The 19,092-nt window shown below is 37.7% G+C and overlaps 2 protein-coding genes across 2 annotated transcripts; both read right to left on the bottom strand.

Annotated features, from left to right (window-relative positions):
* Window positions 1-604: 604 nt before the first annotated feature.
* LOC118274008 (uncharacterized) lies at window positions 605-8,910 on the bottom strand. Its single transcript, XM_035591323.2, has 3 exons — window positions 8,756-8,910; window positions 3,925-4,044; window positions 605-2,045 (listed from the first exon to the last, which is right to left on the bottom strand). The coding sequence occupies exons 2-3, from the start codon at window positions 4,018-4,020 to the stop codon at window positions 801-803; spliced, it is 1,341 nt and encodes a 446-aa protein (XP_035447216.2). The 5' UTR covers window positions 4,021-4,044; window positions 8,756-8,910; the 3' UTR covers window positions 605-800.
* Window positions 8,911-10,528: 1,618 nt separating this feature from the next.
* LOC118274007 (T-complex protein 1 subunit gamma) lies at window positions 10,529-17,879 on the bottom strand. The gene is made up of 12 exons (XM_035591322.2): window positions 17,713-17,879; window positions 17,572-17,633; window positions 17,303-17,479; window positions 16,470-16,667; window positions 15,954-16,078; window positions 15,437-15,632; window positions 14,776-14,930; window positions 13,869-14,037; window positions 13,167-13,259; window positions 12,626-12,740; window positions 11,906-12,081; window positions 10,529-11,459 (listed from the first exon to the last, which is right to left on the bottom strand). Exons 1-12 carry the CDS (start codon window positions 17,741-17,743, stop codon window positions 11,337-11,339), a joined length of 1,620 nt encoding a protein of 539 aa, XP_035447215.1. The 5' UTR covers window positions 17,744-17,879; the 3' UTR covers window positions 10,529-11,336.
* Window positions 17,880-19,092: the final 1,213 nt, after the last annotated feature.

Here is a 19,092-nt window from a genome sequence, read left to right as displayed (position 1 = left end):
AATTAAGTAGATGCTCGTTCATACTTTTACAACGTTCAAGTTAGTGTCCAATGCTTGCCGTTCAGACGAACGAAAAACAACAAAAAATCTGCGTAACATGATTTATGCGGACAAAACGGCGTCTTACAAAATCTCGAGCCGTCATTTAGACCCCAGACAAGACATTTAATTACTCGTAATTTATCGCCGACACTAATCCGCGAACTTGTGGCCAACAAGAAAAAATAACAAAAAATCTATCCCCTTGATTACAAGCTGCCACGTCGTAGGATTTTTCCTAAGCCCTCATTTTAATTAGTCACGTCGGTTTGTACGCGTTCTCGAGTGGAGAACATCCATTTTCTTAACTACTGTAATTGCCCCCACCTCTGATGTTGCCAGCCGCAAAATTTATTGCTTAATTACCTCAAGAAAACGCGTCGCGCTCAACATCCCCGACAGATGTTTTTTATTCGCCGTGGAAAAACAAGAACGGTTTAAGAATGACATTAATTAATTCTTAATGAAATTCATCTTCACCCTCGGCTTGTTTTAAATTAAACGCTCGATTTATTACTTGTACAATTTGTCGCGAACACCAGCCCTCGTAATTAAAACACGACCATCAGTTATTACATTTATTAGCGACACAAAATAGTTGTAAAAACTCCATTTTATATTACAGACTGACACTAAAATAAATACTACATCGATATTAAATGCTGTCGAAGGTTAATAGCTTCACGTGTTTAGACGTTTGTGGCTATTTTTTCAAATTGGTTTCTTTTGAAAATCGAGCCAGAAACGGTGACTTATTTATTTTAATATTTTCTTTGATACGGTTCGTCGACTGGTCCGTGTAAAAGAGGTTCGTCGTACCGAAAGTACGAAGTATCTGCTCGAACTATATCTGGATAACTCTTATGTGAAATTGGTTCATTATAGGAGTCAGCGCTATCGTGGTACTGGTGGCTGTTTATAAGATTTCTGTTTGCATTCATTGAAGTCTTGAATTTGTCTTCTTTTTGAGGTAAAATCGGTGTCGGTGTTACTTTATCTTCCACTTTCTTGTCTTTAGCTACAGTACCTGCTCCGGCTAAGTCTCTATAGTTCCTCTCGTCTTTTCTCAAAGGAGCATAAGGATACCTGTTTCTAAATCTATAGTCATATCTTCCATTCCTCGCGTAAACATCGTCATCAAAACGCCTGTAGGGGTCTACAGAATATCTGTACCTCAAATCCACACTAGGAGGAGTACGGACAACTTCTGGTAAGTGAGCATAGTAAATAATCCTTTTCGGCTTTCTAGGTACCAGGTTATCATAAGGCTCGTCATATCTGTCCACTCTTGGACCGTAGTAAGGATAGTAGCGTCTTCGATCGATCATATCATAGTACGGATCCCTTCGATACAGATCATCTGGCACTGGGTAGTATCTGTCATCATAGAAGAACCTTCTAGATTCTTCTGGAACTGGAGCATTGTAAACAGCCTGTCTTGGAAACACTGGTTTGTACTTATTCCTATCTCTATCTCTCTCTTCATCGGGCCTCACGAACTCTGTTCTTATTTCATCGGTTCTTGTCGACCTTTGCACAGATTCTTTGTCATTACGAGATTCTGAAGCTTCAAGTGCCTTGTTCTGAGTGACGAAGTTTACTCTTGGCATTCTAGAATTGATCAAGTCGCCCGAAGGTTGAGGTGGAGTAAGGATATTGTCTCTTTGATCCCTTTGTTCTCGTTGATCTCTTTGATCTCTCTGGTCTCTTTGGAGGTCATCATGACCGGGTATGGGTAGTTTGATCCAGTTCTCATTGGACGCTCTAGCTCCTCGTCCAGTTGGTTTGTCAGTCACTCTCTCTGTCGTTTGATACAGAGGTAAGACTTCTTTGACTTCATTAGTAATGGATATTTTAGTGGTAGGATCTTCTGGCGGTAAGGGTCCAGGTATCCAAGGTTGGTTCATGTTCATATTGGCGTCTTGCCGATGAGACTGCATGTTGTAGTACTTCTCTTCTTCGATAACTCCTCGTCGACCTCGAACGGAATCAGATTCTCCGGTGACCTGGAATTGTAAAAGCAGGTGTTGTAACAAACATGATGTGAGTCGAGTAATAGGTTTTCCCGAACATTTCACGTTATTATATTTATTTGAATTCTTAGAAGATATTCTTTGAAGTATCTTACAGATGGCTCAGTGCACGTAGGTGCACCATGCGCATAAGTGCACATAGAAATGGTGGGCAAAAATTGTGTGGTAAAAAAAATACAGATTAACATGTTTCTAGAAGAGTTAACAATGCTCTCTTTATTAGCTCTTCTATATTATTAAATAAAGCTATCTTCATTCAACACTTTTGCCCAACATGTTTCACATCCAAATTCCTCATAATCCGCTCCAAAACTTATTTCTAGTCCTTTCTGACGCGAAACACCGACATTCTAAAACACATGTGTGTTAATCAATTCAAAGATTTTTTTGCATTTAGCAACATATTGTATACAAAATAGCGTGTATATTGGAAACAGCTGTAGGTTTTTCCAGGTGGGCTGCGAAGAATCTAGTGGGCGGTAACTCTGTGACCTGTCTGCCTTGTTGTAAACACTGAGTCACGAGTCGCTATGAGAAACAGTACTATTCTGTATCTACTTCGATATTAACTAGGTACTTAAATTAGAGAAACCTGGCTACTGATGACTTGTGTGACCTGAATTGTATGATTTTGGTATGGTAATGGTATGGAATGTTGGCTTTTTTATAATATAAGCCAGTAAAAGAGCAAACGGATCACCTGATGGTAAGCAACTGCTGCCGCCCATGGCACCCGAAGCGTTACAAGTGCGTTGCCAGCCTTTTGGGGCTTAACAATTTAGGAAGCGGGGATTCTAAAGATTGGGATGCGGGGTCTCAGGTAACCTCACTCACACAACGCAAGCGTTGTTTCACGTCGGTTTTCTGTGAGGCCGTGGTATCACTCCCATTCGTATCGAAACAGGGCTCTCCTACACTTAAAACTGGTAAGCGATCAGCGCCTCCCATAGACACCCACACCCACAACACCAGAGGACACACAGGAGCGTGAATGAATTGAGACGTGACACACAAAATGTGTAATGAAACATAATTATAATTCGGAAACTGGATTCCATTCGCATCTTCGTATACGACTAATATGAGAATAGCACCGTGGCACATTTTGTTTATTATTTCATCCCGGCTTAGGTTAGCCGGTCGCTACTGATAGAAACAAGAGACCGGGTGCGAACGGCTATGTATACAGGGTGACAAACGACGTATTCCTCTCGGGAGGTGATAATACAACTAATTTCCTACAAAATTAGTCCTGAGGTCCTTGGGCAAAGTGGATAGTTTCTGAGATATTCAACATTTTTGGTTTTAAAAAAATCCCGTCGGTGTACAAAAACATCAATAAATAAAAAAATACTTTATTTTAGTTTTAATCGCTTGCTTTATAACATTTTGTTAGAGATTTATCGGTTTATGGCCGCGTGTGTCTTGTCTGTTTTGAGGTTATGTGTCTACAAGTTTGCGTCAGGAACCTTTTAAAGGTTGCCAGTCTTAGTGCCTACTGGCTGACTGCCTATTGACTTCCGTATGTAATGTCTCGGGCTCGATATTAGACAAAATAGGATCGTGGTATTGGAATTTACGATTTCAGGATTTTTTGTTTTAATCAAATGTTGGGTCTGTATATAACACTTAGCATGATTATTAAAATTGGTACTTAACCAACATGATTAGAAAGATACTCAGTATTAATTGACTTCTTACGAGGAATACCCCTAAAAGGCCGGCAACGCACTTGTAACGTTCAGTGTTTCGAGTGTCCATGGGCGGCGACGATTGCTTACCATCAGGTGAGCCGTCAGCTCGTGTACCGGCTTATATCATAAAAAGTGAGATATGTATAACAATAACTTACTTCGGTTTGTTTCTCCAAGTCATGCGGTACTTCCATGGGGAACACGACTCGGATGAGCACCCCGCACCACAGCAGTATAGCCTTCGAATTCCACATCGTTGGTACTGGTGTTATTGTTCGCTGAAATGTAAACAAGAATGGTATATCAATATGGACTGTAAAAAAGAAAATAATACGTTGTAGGTACAATGTAAAGAAATTCTTCTCTCGCACTATTCCTATTACGAAACTATATTCTAGATCAGGGTTACTCAAACTGTGGGTCGCGACCTAATAGTGGGTAGCAAGCAAATTTTTAGTGGGTCTTGTCTGTAGAAGACGCACTAACCAACCGTTCTGTATTTGATTTTTCACATTGGTAACGGTTTAATTCCCTGAAGGTAGGTCCTGAGTTTGGGAACTTGATTTAGATAGGTCGTAGTCCAGATAACTTTGGGAACCACTGTTCAAGATTTCTTCGACAACAAGCTTGGTATATCTAGGCTGGGTGTCGAGGAATCGATTTCTGGTTGGATTCAACAACATTTTTGTGATTATAAAACTTGATGAGAAACATATTCGAATATTTTCACATTTCCAGCCCAGTAATACTTCGCCCGACCCGGGAATCGACCCCGGGACCCCTTGCCCGGCAGTCGCACTTGCGACCACTCGGCAAACAAGGCAGTAGGTCACTTTAAAAATTTAGCATATAAACTAAAACTCTAGTAAACTAAAAACCTAAACTAATAAACGAAAAACTGGGCAATACAGTTGGTGCAGTGACCGCGGCTGGTCGGAAGTGTGATGAAATCGACGGAAGCGTGGCGGCCGAGCGTGACCCTTATCTGCGCCAACATGACCAGTGTCCGACCAGTGACCGACCAGTGACCGACCAGTTGGACGACCTCGCCTTTTAGCAATACAATTTTCACTGAATTTCCCATTTTGTTTAGTATGTTTTCATTTAGATGTACCTTATAATATTCTATTGTGGATTTAGCGGACAGATGTTCTTATTTTTGTGTCTTGCCCCACACTAGGATTACCTCCTGTGTCGTGTGTGTGTTTACAAACATACAATTTCACACGCACATGACACCCAGACCTGAAGCAACAATTTGTGGATCATACAAAGGGATTCGAACCCGCTACACTTTGCGTGGCAAGCGGTTGCCCAGTTAGTAGATAGCATCAAATGTAACACCTAATTTCTATTAGTTGTACTACATCAATTTGTGCATTTAAGTCCCATTTAGTAAACCCTAGCAACCCCTTTGTACCTACAAAAATCCATAATCTATGCTATCACTGATAATTTCAAGAAACGAACTACCCAACAAAGCATTTTCTTGCGTTAAAAACAATGAACCTTGAGATAATTCGTGTGAGTGACAGGACATTTAACAAAAATAATAAATACATGGTTCTAGTACAAGCAAAATATAAAAAATCATATACATAGATATATGTTCAGATATTTCGTAAAGCACTGCATTTATCCGTGTCAATAGCATGATGTACAAATGATGATGACTATCATCATTTTAGAGCAAGGACGGTAAATCATCGTTATTGCCACATAATACCCATGTGCGTATGGAATGCTCGATACATAATTTGATGTCTAATTTCAATATCGCACTTTTGTATATAAATGTTGTAATATGCGATGGATATTCAAAACATAGGTACTTCACTGTTGAAAAGTCTATTTACAAATTATAAATAAGTACCTATGAGCTCTTCCCATCGTCGCACCACCAGATAAACAGCAAAACGCCACTGCTATATGGTGGATATCCCACCACACGAATGAAGTATTGCGTATTCTTATGATATAAGTCGGTAAACGAGTAGACGGATTACCTGATGGTAAGCAATCGCCGCTGCCCATGGACACCCGAAACACTAAAGGCGTTACAAGTGCATTAACGGCCTTTCGGGGGGCTAGGAATTTAAGGATTGTTCGGGAATCAGGGATTGGGAAGACGGGTGACTGGGAAAGTGGCTAAACGTCGATGCATCGCCCATATAAAAAAACCTGACATGTTAAACGAGATTTCCTCGCACTTCATTTCCGATCTGGTGAAAAGTGGAAAGTGTAGGTTTTCTAACACTTCGAGAATTTGATAGCAAATAGTTAAGGTCCCAATCTATCTATACTACCAATTAGGTGCACCCATATTTTCCACTGATAACGTTTTAGTGGTATGTGGGCGAGTCTATGGCCGTTGCCTAAATTAGGCTGTAGAGGAAATAGCACATTGTAGTGTTGAATAGCAACCTGACACTAGTTTCCAGCTATTGTAAATGAATTCAATAGTTTACAGTTGTAATGGAATCGTCAAATGATTACACCTATGGGAAAATTTGCAAAATTCCGTGTACCTATATCTATTTCCAAGTATGGGAGGGCCATGCTTCGGCGCGAATAGGCTGGCTCAACCTGAGTGATACCACGGCATCATAGAAAAGCAGGGTAAAACAACGCTTGCGTTGTGTTTCGTTGTGTGAGTCGGATTTCAATCTCCCCAATCCCCAACAACCCTTAAATTCCTAACCTCTAAAACGCCGTAAACGCATTTGTAGCGCCACTGGTGTTTCGGGTGTCCATGGGCCGCGGCAATTGTTTACCATCAGATTATTTCACAACTCCCAAAATCCGCCAAACAAAGTCGGTGAACCCCGAAAATGACCAAAGAAACCACGACAATGACCAATGACCCACCATCCGACCCATCTGACAATGAGTAGAGGATCCCATAACCGTTTATTTGGTGACAGACGGCATGTTCCGGTCGACAGAACAGCACAATTGTATCGATATACCGTTATCTATTGAAGGCTCTCTGACCTAGTTTAGGGCACACCATTAGCCCTGGTCATCACTATTCAAATAGCCTGGGAACCGCTTTGTGGGTGAAATCTTGATCGATTTTATACGGTGATACAGTGTGTATGCTAATCGATTGATTGAAGTCGCGGAAGTAGGATAGTTTGGATTGTTTGGCTATTTAGCTAGTGTTTGTTTTCGTCCTTGCGTCTCCCCCAGTTTTATAGCCAAAAACTTTCTTCGATAAAAGGACTATGCAACATAAAAATAAATATTCAATTCGGACCAGTAGTTCCGGAGATTAGCGCGTTCAAACAAACTAACAACAATACCTGAACTCTTCACATTTATTATTAGTATACATATAATTATATAGATTTCAAAATCTACTTTTAGTTTAAGGCTACTTAGCAGGAAACTGTTGACGAGGGAAAAATCAAATCTTCCATTAATACTGGTCACCGTGACCTATGCTGTGTTCGAACTTTGATGTATTAAGACTACCATGATTAAATTCGGTTACAGAAGATTAATTCGCTCATTATGTATGCTATATGCCTCTAGTAGGTAATGAAGGGTAAGTGGAAGACACACGTGGTTTCCAAACACAAATCGCTGACCGACGACGCCACGTGGTTATGTTTAGGTAGGTACCTAATTAGACTGATAGTTGACAGGGACCCTCGTCTTAACTAGAGTGCTATTAACTTCTTGTCTGTCGGTATATGAGACATAATAGAAAAAATATTGTGTCCCGCGTAGATGTACGTTCCGATATACCCCGGGTTAGTAAAGAACAAGCTAGTCATTGTTTGTGTTGTTCATAGATAACACCAGTACCCTTAACCAACCAATCAGAGTCTGTTTTACGTATAACGAGATCGAAACAAGAGCGCGTCTGGCGCTCTGATTGGTTATTTCATTCGCACCGTCTAATCAGAGCGCCGAAAGCGCGTTCGTTTCGTTATTGTTCAACATGAAGCAAACTAGCTCTCGTTTCGATTACTTTAAACGTAAAGCAAACTCGTACTAAGGGTACGGACTACCAAACTTGACCAGACATGTTGAAAATGAATGCTTCGGAAGCTAAAAATATTCAATGGACAGCACTGACAATCATGAAACTCAAAAGCGACATTTATTTCGACAGATGCTCATACGATCTAAGCTCTAACACCACTCAACCTAGTTGCACCAACAATTTACAAGTGCAATAAACACATGTTTGTAATCTGATCTATTTGACTTCATCATCGGCTCATCCAGATCAAATCGTCAATCAGATCAGAAAACCAATATGGCTACTAGTATTAACTAAATATATGCGAGTTTAATCGCAATAACACATTTATCTCCAGAGGTATAGGTAGAGATGTAAATGCCAGTACACATCAATATACCAATTACATATCTATGTTATTAGACACGTAACAAGTTTTAGAAATCAAAATTGCAGATTGCAGGACCCACACGCACTCCTCCATGGAGTAATGTTCCACCACACCGCTGAGGTGTAGCAAGGGCGAGATTTCCATAAGTCCGCCAAAACCCAGACCTACTAAGACCTAATGTGTCTTTTGTGGGAGGGTAGAGAAAATGCAATTTCCCTTTCTATATTTCCTTCAGGCGTCACTTCTTCGCAAGGAGACACGCATACACGCAGAAGATCAAATTTAAATAAATCTGTCTTATCCGCCTGTTTTTTTTTTCTATGTGTTTTTGTTATAATTCTTACAATAAATTGTAATATTAATTAAACTACTTTAAATAAATAATTACAATACCACACGTTCTATTACTCATCCAAGTACCCACCACACACACAGAATTTTGATTTAATCATCAGATAAACCAATTCAAAACAATGAAAAATAACAAACAAAAAGTTGAAACCAACCAACTGAATAAATTATTAAAATAATACAAATAAAAAGCTTCACGAGAAACAAACAAAAACAAATCCTTAAAGCAATGCCACCCCAATTATTATAACTAAAAATAAAAATAAGTCCTTACCTTCGCATAATCCTATGATCGTCAGCAGCCACCTGTCGCAGCACAGTTCGCTGGTGTAATGGCTGTAGGGTCCTACACTCCTACTTACTCCGGTCACGGCACACGACCGTATTGTTTGTGGACACAATCAAACACCGTTTCCATTGTCAACGACGAAAATCTATGTGATACGGTTGATGGGAAAATGTTTAGTATTGTTAGTACGTATTGAGAGTACAGAGTGTTAGAAATAGGAAGGAGATGGAATATCTAGTGCTGTCTCAGATTTTGAAGTTCTTTTTAATCAGGCATTTTATCAAAATTTTCTTCCGTCGTAGTTGAGTTTACAAACACATATCTTATTAAACACATATGTTATCGCCATCGCCCAGACCTGGATTAACCATTTATGAATCACACAAAGTTTTGTCCGGGCTGAAATCGAATCCACAACCAGCATTAGTTGATTGCTCAGCCACTTTATGCGCCTAACGTAAAACTGAAAAAAATAGGTACCTACGTAACATTGAAAATCTTGAAACCACTAAATTACTTCCGGAACTGCAGACTACTTACCGAGGCTCCGGCACAAAGAGCAGGAGTAGGAAGGGGGTCGTGTTTAGTCAGTAAGAGTCTGAAACTCCCTCTCGCCTCGCATGGCGGTAGAGGACAATGCATAATTTTCCCCCCTAAGAAATCCACTAAATAACTTACCTTACTTTGGAGTAAGGTAAGTTATTTAGTGGGCATGCATAAATATGCAATGCATAACATGCTTGGGCATGTTACAATAAAAAAGGAGCTTAAGTAGGTAAAAGCTCACTGAATAATAATATTTTAAATAAAAACATCAATGGAAACACATACGAATAACTGTAATTACTTTTATAATGTTTGGCAAACAATGTGCACATACGACCGTGTCGCCTGTCGCGCCACCACGCTCTCTGCCGGGCCCCATATCTGATGGCGCGCAGATTACAGATTATCTAACATTTTAGTTAAATTCCCATCGTGTACGGAAATACACACATAATACTTTTCATATTATTTATGTTGTAATCTGATTATTTGATTGTTTTTCTATTGTTAATTCCGGGATTGAATTTTGGCTGCATATTTTACTAGCTATTCATTATTATAAAAAAATATTATCTACATAAGTTTACATAGCATTATGACCTTTATTGCCCAAAAGTCAAAACAAGATGCATCAAATATTTGCCTATCATTCATATCATTAGTACCATATATGTATATGTAGTACCTCAGAGAGAAGCCCTTTGCAAATTACCAGGAATTTCAGAAAACATCAGTCGATAAATAATTGTAACAGATACCCAATGAGCCAACAAAAGCTGATCGTAGTCATACATTAGCAAACTTCAATTATTATTCTTAATGCAGCCAATAAAGACTAATTATAGTCGTACATAAAGCAAACTTAATGCCGTATTATGGCAGCCTCATGTAAACATTTAGCATTTTTACTTTTGTTGCAGGAAGTTCGTTGACGCATACGATCATACCATATTCGCAATTGTACACCTTTGCATTACTCATCGAGTCGCTATCTATGACGAGATTAGTTTGTACTTTACTACGCCTTTCCACTAGATTGATTACGTTTTATTTGCACTATTGCACCATCTTAACAAGATGATGATAACATGATAAATAAAACGATTAAAAATTGTGAGTAAAAGTTTAATATTAAAATATCAATGCTCCATATTTGGTTTAGGTGAGACAATAGAAACTTTGCATACACGACAGAAAGAAAAAACCAAATAATTGATATATAAAACGTTTAATACTATTATTGTTCAGTTTTAAAATAGCCATTAATGAACTTAAATGCACTCTTGTGTACAGACGAAACAAATTGTGATAAATAATAAGAATATACGTAAAGTAAGTAACATTAGACAATATTTCGTGTTGGAACTCTAAATTAAGGCATCGTTAGCACTAGATTATGCGAAAGCTAAATCGTATCGCGGAACAGGTATTTTAGAACACCGTATAGTTACACGATAATTATAAACTAGGTATTTAATACAGTTCCAAATTGTTTTAAGAACTAAATCTATAGTTGTGATACTCTTTCGGGTTAGGCCTGACGTTTTAACTTGTCGTTCACACATATTCTTACTTATTTAATGATTATAGTATTTTTTGGATGGATTCGAGTACAAGGTGTGCTAATGTGCTTGGGTAAGCTAGCGTACTAAGCACAACAACCTAAAACTGGCCAAAGTATGTAAACCTAACGCTACCTAAGTTCTTTACACATAAACATAATCAAATGCTAGTGAACTGACACATCTTTGTCACTGGGCAGTATTGTATAAACAATAAATAGTATTCACTATTCAGTAAAACGTATTTTATTCTCTTTACATTGTAATAATTACAATTACGAGTTAAATAGTAAAATTCAGAATGACGTAGCAACTATGATGCTACAGCTTGCTACGTCATTTTGGTATTTCAAATGAGCTTTTTTTAAGTATCCCATGGTAATGTCAGTATGAGTATGTAATGGCTATAGATTTAGTCCTTGCACAAGTAAATTAGAATGTTTATAACTAGGCTAGTGTTATTCCATGCCGGCCATCTGTCCGGGCGTGGCCGGTTCGTTGCCGCCCTTCTTCTTGGAGCCAGACACGATGTCGTCAATTCTGAGGAGTAGGATCGCTGTCTCCACCGCTGTTTTGTATACCTGGAAGAATTATTGGAGATTAATTGGAGATACATTTTGTTTTGATTCGTATTTAACTTCTTTTTATAGAAAATAATTATGTTCAACAGACAAGTATGATATGAAATGAATTCCAGTGTAAACTGCCCAGCCACCGCACCAACCGTGCAGCCAAATAAACGAGACGATTACTGCTGCGATTTTAAACAATCTGCGCCACCTATGAACTAAGGACACTCAAAACGCTAGAAAGGAATTAAACAACGTAATTCTGTTACCAGCCTTTAATTTGAGGGTAAGCGCGATTGGGCTTCCAATTATCTTACTTACACCAACATGAAAACAAACTTTACAAACACTCTGGCCATGGTATTATCTCGATGAAACCGACCCGAATATACCAAAGCATGTCTCTCCTGATACATAGTGTTAATAGAATAATTTAATACATTTTACATAATAATTACCTGCAGTTTAACAGCTAGTGGTTCCCAGATGCCCTTGACGGCCATGTCGACGATGTCGCCGGAGTCGCCGTCGATGCCGGCGGTGCTGCAGGCGGCGGCGTGTCGCGCGCGCAGCGCCGTCAGCGTGCGGATCGTGTTCGCGCCGCAGTTCTGCGCCAGCGTGCGCGGGATTATCTCTGCAACAAGAAATAATGTTAATTGTGGTCGCGATACCTGACACTTGAGTACATTCATGCAAACATATACAAATTGTTATCCTTATAATAACAAAAAAAAGAACAGAGAGGTAATGTTGTTTCAGTTTCTGTAACTCTTATAAATTGTAATAATGGAATACTCATAGTTGAAGATATAAACACAAGCATCAAGCACTAAATAAGGAAAGGAACAAAGGATATTGGTTCCATCCCAAATTCAAGCACGCAAATGTCTAACTGGGACAAACCCTCAACCAACTTAATTTATTGTTAAGGATACCTTCGATCTCATTTAACCACATAATATATTTGATAATCTCTCCATATCAACAAAAATAAATTGCTGTGTGTTAGTTTCGCTAAAACTCGAGAACGGCTGGACCGATTTGGAAAATTTTAGTCTGGATATAATTTTTGGAAGTTCAGGGTTTTAGTCAAGATTTTAAAGATGAGAAAAGTATGTTAGAGGCAGAACGAAGTTTGCTGGGTCAGTTATTGACAAAATATATAAAGTAAATGTTACCTAGTGCCTGTGCTACCGCGCGGTACGGCGTGTTGTGCGCCGCGTTGGCTGAGAGAGCTTGCGACACGGCCATCTCCACCGCGCCACCACCCGCTACTAGGCGTGGGTTCAGTACCTGTAATACAAAGGACATTCAACATATTATGTAGTTATTTTAAAACATTGCATTAAATTAAGTAAAATAATGATTAACTAGTTTATTACAACGGTTTACAGGGAAAATATTTTGAAGAAAACCATTAAGTTAGTATGCAACTGCTGTTAAATTGATTTGAACTATAATCTTATAATAATATTTATAAAAACCATAAACTGTTACTGCCACATTTAAAGACATTTAATAACTACTAAAACTATTCCTTAGTTAACGACTTTGTTCCGAAAACAATGGCTAAAGATTGGTTGAAGTAACCATTAAATTACTCTGACTACGGCGACTATTTTATATTAATAATATAAAAATATATATAAAATTATGAATAACTGAATAATTAAAGGAATTCAGAACAGATATCTATGTATGTTATACATAATTACTTACCAAGTTCTTGGCAACATGGAGAGCGTCCTGTAGATTCCTCTCAATCTCGTTAAGTACATCCTTTGACGCGCCGCGCAGTAAGATGGTACACGCCTGTTACAAGAGAAGAATTTACCTTGTTGTTATCACAAATTATTCATGTTCATAGTAATAAGAAAAGCAGTTTACAAAGTCAGGAATGTTTGCTCTGAGAATACATTTTCGACCAGTTTGCTCAGTTTTTTGGTTTCCCAGTGTACTTACTGAATAAGAAGACAGCGTGATGTTGATCTTATCAAGGGTCTCCTTCACACATAATTATGTGAGTTTGTAATAATCAGCATGCCACTTGGTGTCTATTTATATTTATACTAAATTGTACAGCCCCTTATATAGGCTAGGCATGCGGTAAGGGCTTAATTTTTACAACACTAGCAGGAAGTGAAATGGCAGTAATGAAGCTGGCTAAACATAGGTGCAGTGTAACCACACTGCTAAATTACTGCCTACTCTAATATATTACTAGCTACTCCCACGCAGCTTCGCTCGCTCTCCTCAGCTCCTATTAGTTGTAGCGTGATGTTTTATAGCCAATAAGCTTCCTCGAAAAATGGACTAACTTCACGTCGACCTAGTAGTTCCAGAGATCAGCGCGTTCAAACAAATAAATCTTCAGCTTTATGATTAAACAAAAAGAAAAGTATAATATAAGATACTTCTTACCTTAGGGTTCTTGCACTCGGTAACAAAGGTGAAGTACTCGTCTCCGATCTTCTTGACCTCGAACTTGCCGGCCTGGGTGCCCACGTCCGACTCCTTCAGTTCCTCCGTGCGGTTCACGATGGTGGCGCCGCATGCACGGGCCAGGCGGTTGTTGTCCGTTTTACGAAGTCTATGGAACAAATATAGAGATATTTTAGAATTTATGTATGCTGTATTGTTGATTTATGTTGTTTTATATGCAAAGCCTGTTTCTAGCTGCAGTTGCCTCTTATGGCCGTTATCTCGCCTGATAGTAAATAATGATGCGGCCTACGATGAAGCACGTCTGTAAGCAACCTACTCACTCAGGGTTTGAAGATACCCAGGTTATACCCAACAGAAAACACAAAATCCGGTAAAGAATTCCACTCCCTAGCAGTTCGCATAAGGAAGCTTGAAGCGAAGCGCTTCGTGTTTAGGTTTATTCAATATGCTTATAAGTTTCGGATGCATTTTAGTGGCAACCCATATTTATGTTAGCTCTGATTTAAAAAAATAAATAATTTTGAAAAGCGACACCTGTTATCTAAATGCATTTTTTGCAATCGACTTTACAAAAGGGCGAGGTAAGGAGTTAGCGAAGGGCGCAGTTGTTGTATGTATTGATTTTAAAATTCGCTAGATGGCGCTGTGTAAAAGTTACGCCGAGTTTCTTAAAATGGACATGAGCGCGAAGGGCGTGCTACACTGGGTTATAAAAATAAATGTGTAAATGAATTTTAAGTAACTTATTAACTTAGTCAATCTTATTAGAGAATTTTGTTCTTTATATTCATCATAAGTCATAACTGGATTAAATAAGATTTTAAAAGAATTTTAACATTCAATCAGTTTCTATTTTAATCAAGGTACTGTGGTAATGTTTTACCTGCGAATAGCTGTAATGCCGGCCTTAACGAGGTAGTGTTGCGCGAGGTCAGAGATTCCCTTCTCGGTGAAGACAATGTCTGGCTTGAGGGCGATGATCTCCTCACACTGACGCTGAACGTGCTCCTCTTCCAACTGAAGCAGTCTTGTGAAGTCCTGGACGAGATTAATGAATTAATAAGTATAATGAGCAACTAACTAATCAATTAAAAGTAAGAATTTTGTTCTGTTTCTATGTTAGGTTAAGTGTACATAAATTTGTTTTAGGTGGGACTTTAACAAAAACAGATGATGAAACATGTTTCCATGGTCATGAACATTCATAACATCACACTTCTAAGTTACTGTAGTTTTAAACTGTTACCTAGTAGTAGGGCGATTTTTTTGAACATTTATTTAACAAATCATTAATCTCTCGCGTTATTAAGGATCATGGTAGCATATCATCCTTATTTTGATTGGATTTGTTGAGAGCAGTGTCACAGTTTATTTTTTGAAACCAAATTTTGAGTTTCAATCGGCAAAATTGTTAACTTTTGGTGTGGACAATGACGTCATTAAGGGTGTTTTTTAATGCTCAATTCTTCTCCGGAAAATCACCCCGTAACAGGATGGATATAGGCTCTTGATTATTATGATACTGATGATTATATTTTAGGTACCTGTTCTCCTAAGATCTCAATGTTGGTCTGGCTCTCTCCCTTCTTGTACTCCAGAGGGCAGTCAAGCAGGATGATGCGCGGGTTCTCGATGTAGCGCCGCATCTTGGCGTGGGTCACATCCTTGTTGAACATCACTCCGTTCAGTACTTTGGACTCTTCAATTGTACCACCTGGGATCTTCTCTACTTTGGCATAGCTGGAAGTTTCAAGTTAATGAATATTTGTTATATGCATAAATTAAAAAGAAATTGTTCAATATGTTGCTTGAGTAACTTGGAGTGTGGATGGATGAACCAACTAGGCTATATAAGTTTCTCTCATTAATTATGGCTTCTGCCTGCATCCTTGCAATGCCTACTAAAGCCTATTTAAGCAGAAGTTAAGTTTCATTGTCAGGACTCGAAATCCAAGTACACAAATACAACACATTTTGAGACTCTAAGCAGTAGAAGTTTTAACACAGCAATTGATTAAAAGGTAGAAAAGAAATCAGATATACTAATCTATGAAGACTTACTTTTTAATGTCTACTTCAACTCGTCCATTGTCATTGATGGTGACTGTGTTCACTGCATCCAGTGCAATATCCACAGCAAGGTCGGCCCAGCGACCAATGTACTTGGTACCCACACAGGAACGGATCTGAAATACAAATGATGTCATCATAAGCTCTAGAACTACATAATGTTTTTTTTATTATTTACTAGGTGGCCCGGCAAACTTCATATTGCCTCCTCCATTTTTTTCTCACCTTTTAAACCTTTTCGTAACCTGGCAAATCTGGGTCCAGCTGTTCTCAAGTTTAAGCAAGACAAATGAACAGCAATTTATTTTTCAATAATATTATTTTATGTAGCCTACGCTAAGATTTATACCTCAGCACCTCCCATCTGGCATGCAATACAGTTGCAGCCAGATGTGAAGTCACCATGAAAAAAATACTTTTGAGCACAAACCTATTGGTAATAGAGTAAGTATAAGATGCAAACTAGTAAGTTTTCAAATGAAGTATACAGCAAACAATGATACTCACAACTTCCTTTAACTTGTCTCTATCATTCAAATCAATGGGTATAGAAATCTTGTCCTGAAGCAGTTTGACAGCGTCTTCCAGGGCCTGTCTGTACTCCCTGATGATGACTGTTGGGTGGATGTTCTGGACGAGGAACTGCTCAGCAACGGCCAACATTTCTCCGGCCAAGACGATGACTGAAGTGGTGCCATCTCCAACCTGAGGTAAAATATTGTATTATATTTATATTAATCTAGTTGTGTCAATGTTTTACAAATCACAGTAGGAGATTGTAAAGCAGAATCTATAGTCTTCAATTTTATTACTTTTCAATGTTAGTCTTGAGATGTTTGTCACAAAAATCTGTCAAATTCACTTTAAACAAAACATATGTTTAATTTTTATATGAAATAAATTTAAATAAATTTTCGCAATAAATTATTGCAAAAATTTTGTTAACTACATCTAACAAGAATATCTTTTCCAGTATTTATTATATACTGGTCATACTTATTTCTAGTTATTATATACAGAAACTTATCTAGTTATTAGTTACTTCAAAGAAAACACTGAGAAAATTTTAGTTTCTAATTTGTACTACTACTACTAAACTTGATCTGTACTTTAGTTAATATTCAATACTCCCACACATAAGTTGACATGCACAATGATTCATAAATTAGGTACAAAAAAAAAGTATTCCACCAGTGGGGACAGTTTGGTTTCTTATTTCAAATAGCCATAAGTTTACCAAAAATTGACATGTTATACTTTTTTTGTCTCTTTTTCAACGAACAAAGGAAATAAATCTATGATTCTAGAGTAACAACCATTAAAACACAAATTTTTCTAACCTCTTCATCTTGTGTTCTGGCGATTTCAATCATAGATTTGGCGGCCGGGTGCTGCACGGTGATCTCACGGAGGATAGCATTGCCGTCGTTGGTCATCACAATACCTCCCATCGGGTCCATCAACATTTTCAACATAGCCTGAGGCCCGAGGCATGTTCGAATAACGTCGGCTATCGTCTAAAATACACACAATAATAAAGTCATTACTGCTATATTCGACAGCTTTCAATGAAAATTTTTCATTTCTAATACATTTAGCATCAATTCACCTTTCCAGCATTTATATTCTCCAGTTGAACCTTCCGGCCGGAGTCACGTTTTGTGTTTTGGCCTGAAAGAGATTCACCACTGTTGAATGGAAATCACAAATTATAACGATAACATCACATCAATTAAATCTTTATACTTACTGAGCACTAAAATAGGTTGTTGGCCGAACATTTTGATAGCACTTTTATTATATTAAATTCCGTGAATCTAAAATATACTTCGAGAAAACCTACGAATTTTAAGAGATTCACGAAAATCGCGTGGTGACTGAAATGTTGCCAGACTGAATATATAATTATAACTTTAAAACTTGAAAAGTTCGAATTTTGCAAAATCAATAATCTTATTGATTTTAGTCCGTTATAATTATAACATTCAAAAATGATTTATTAATTAAATATTTGGTTTTCAAAATAGTGAAAACTTAATAATGATAAACCAAAGAATAGTACAATATCTTTTTTGAGCACTGGCAATTATTAAAGCGCTGTCAATTTTTATATTTTGTTACTAGTTAAAAAAAGAGTCAGTTGTCAGCGTTAAAAAAGAGACAAAATGGAAAATCGTTTTGCAATAGTTTTAATTTTTCACAATAACTTATTTTTATAATCCATTAATATTGTTAATATTTTAATTTTGCTGTTTAGAGTCTTTGAAGTTGAATGTAAAACATTGATCAACTTACCAACAATAGATGGCGGTAATATTTATTCATATTATTCTAATAAATAGATGGCAGAACAAACTAAATTTTAAAATATTTGCTCATAGATGGCGCACTCAACCAATTTATTTTAGTCCAAGCAACAAAATGTGTGATCGCAGTCTTGATTCTACGTAATAAATATTTATGTATTAAGTTGGCATAATATTATGATTTAAATTTTTCTTCAAATAAAAATTCTAAATTGGGAGTACAGGATCATCGATTTCCAAAATTATCTCGTGATAACATTACGCTTTCAAGGACCAAGCAGCAGACAGAGGTGCACTGTTCTTACAATGTAGGCAACACACAACAAACTTTTGAGTAAGCCTATTGCCACATTATTTATCTACAGACATATAACACTGAGTAGTAAAACCAACGGGAATCGAACCCAAAACCCCATTGTAGTAAATATAATTGTAACCACTCGACCAACACGAGGCAATTCTTTTTAGGATTAACAGTATGTTTTTTTTATGATATAAGCCGGTAAATGAGCTGATAGATCACCTGATGGTAGGCAATCGCCGCCGCCCATGGACACGAAAAACACCAGAGACGTTACAAGTGCGTCAGCCTCGGGGTTTAGGAATGTAATAGTTATTGGAGAATTGGAGATTAGGGAAGATTTGGAAGGGTAATTAAACACAGTAATTGATACAGATAATTTTAATATGAGGATCAATTTTAATATAATTTCTAACTAGGTTCGTAGGTACATTTAAATATTATAGACAGATATAGAATTAGGTACAGTACATACAATTTTTATACAGTGACTAAATAAGTAGGTACAATCAGTTGCAAAATA

This window comes from Spodoptera frugiperda, chromosome 3, assembly GCF_023101765.2.
Source record: "Spodoptera frugiperda isolate SF20-4 chromosome 3, AGI-APGP_CSIRO_Sfru_2.0, whole genome shotgun sequence".
Lineage (NCBI taxonomy): Eukaryota > Metazoa > Arthropoda > Insecta > Lepidoptera > Noctuidae > Spodoptera > Spodoptera frugiperda.
This window is presented reverse-complemented; position numbering and strand designations above follow the sequence as displayed.

Coding starts and splice junctions, on each gene's coding strand:
- LOC118274008 (XM_035591323.2), bottom strand. CDS start 4,020: ATGTGGAATTCGAAGGCTATACTGCTGTGGTGCGGGGTGCTCATCCGA. Junction 2,046..3,924: donor ACTTGGAGAAACAAACCGAA/GTAAGTTATTGT, acceptor TTACAATTCCAG/GTCACCGGAGAATCTGATTC.
- LOC118274007 (XM_035591322.2), bottom strand. CDS start 17,743: ATGTTCGGCCAACAACCTATTTTAGTGCTCA. Junction 13,260..13,868: donor CCGAGTGCAAGAACCCTAAG/GTAAGAAGTATC, acceptor CTCTTGTAACAG/GCGTGTACCATCTTACTGCG. Junction 11,460..11,905: donor CACTAGCTGTTAAACTGCAG/GTAATTATTATG, acceptor TAATTCTTCCAG/GTATACAAAACAGCGGTGGA.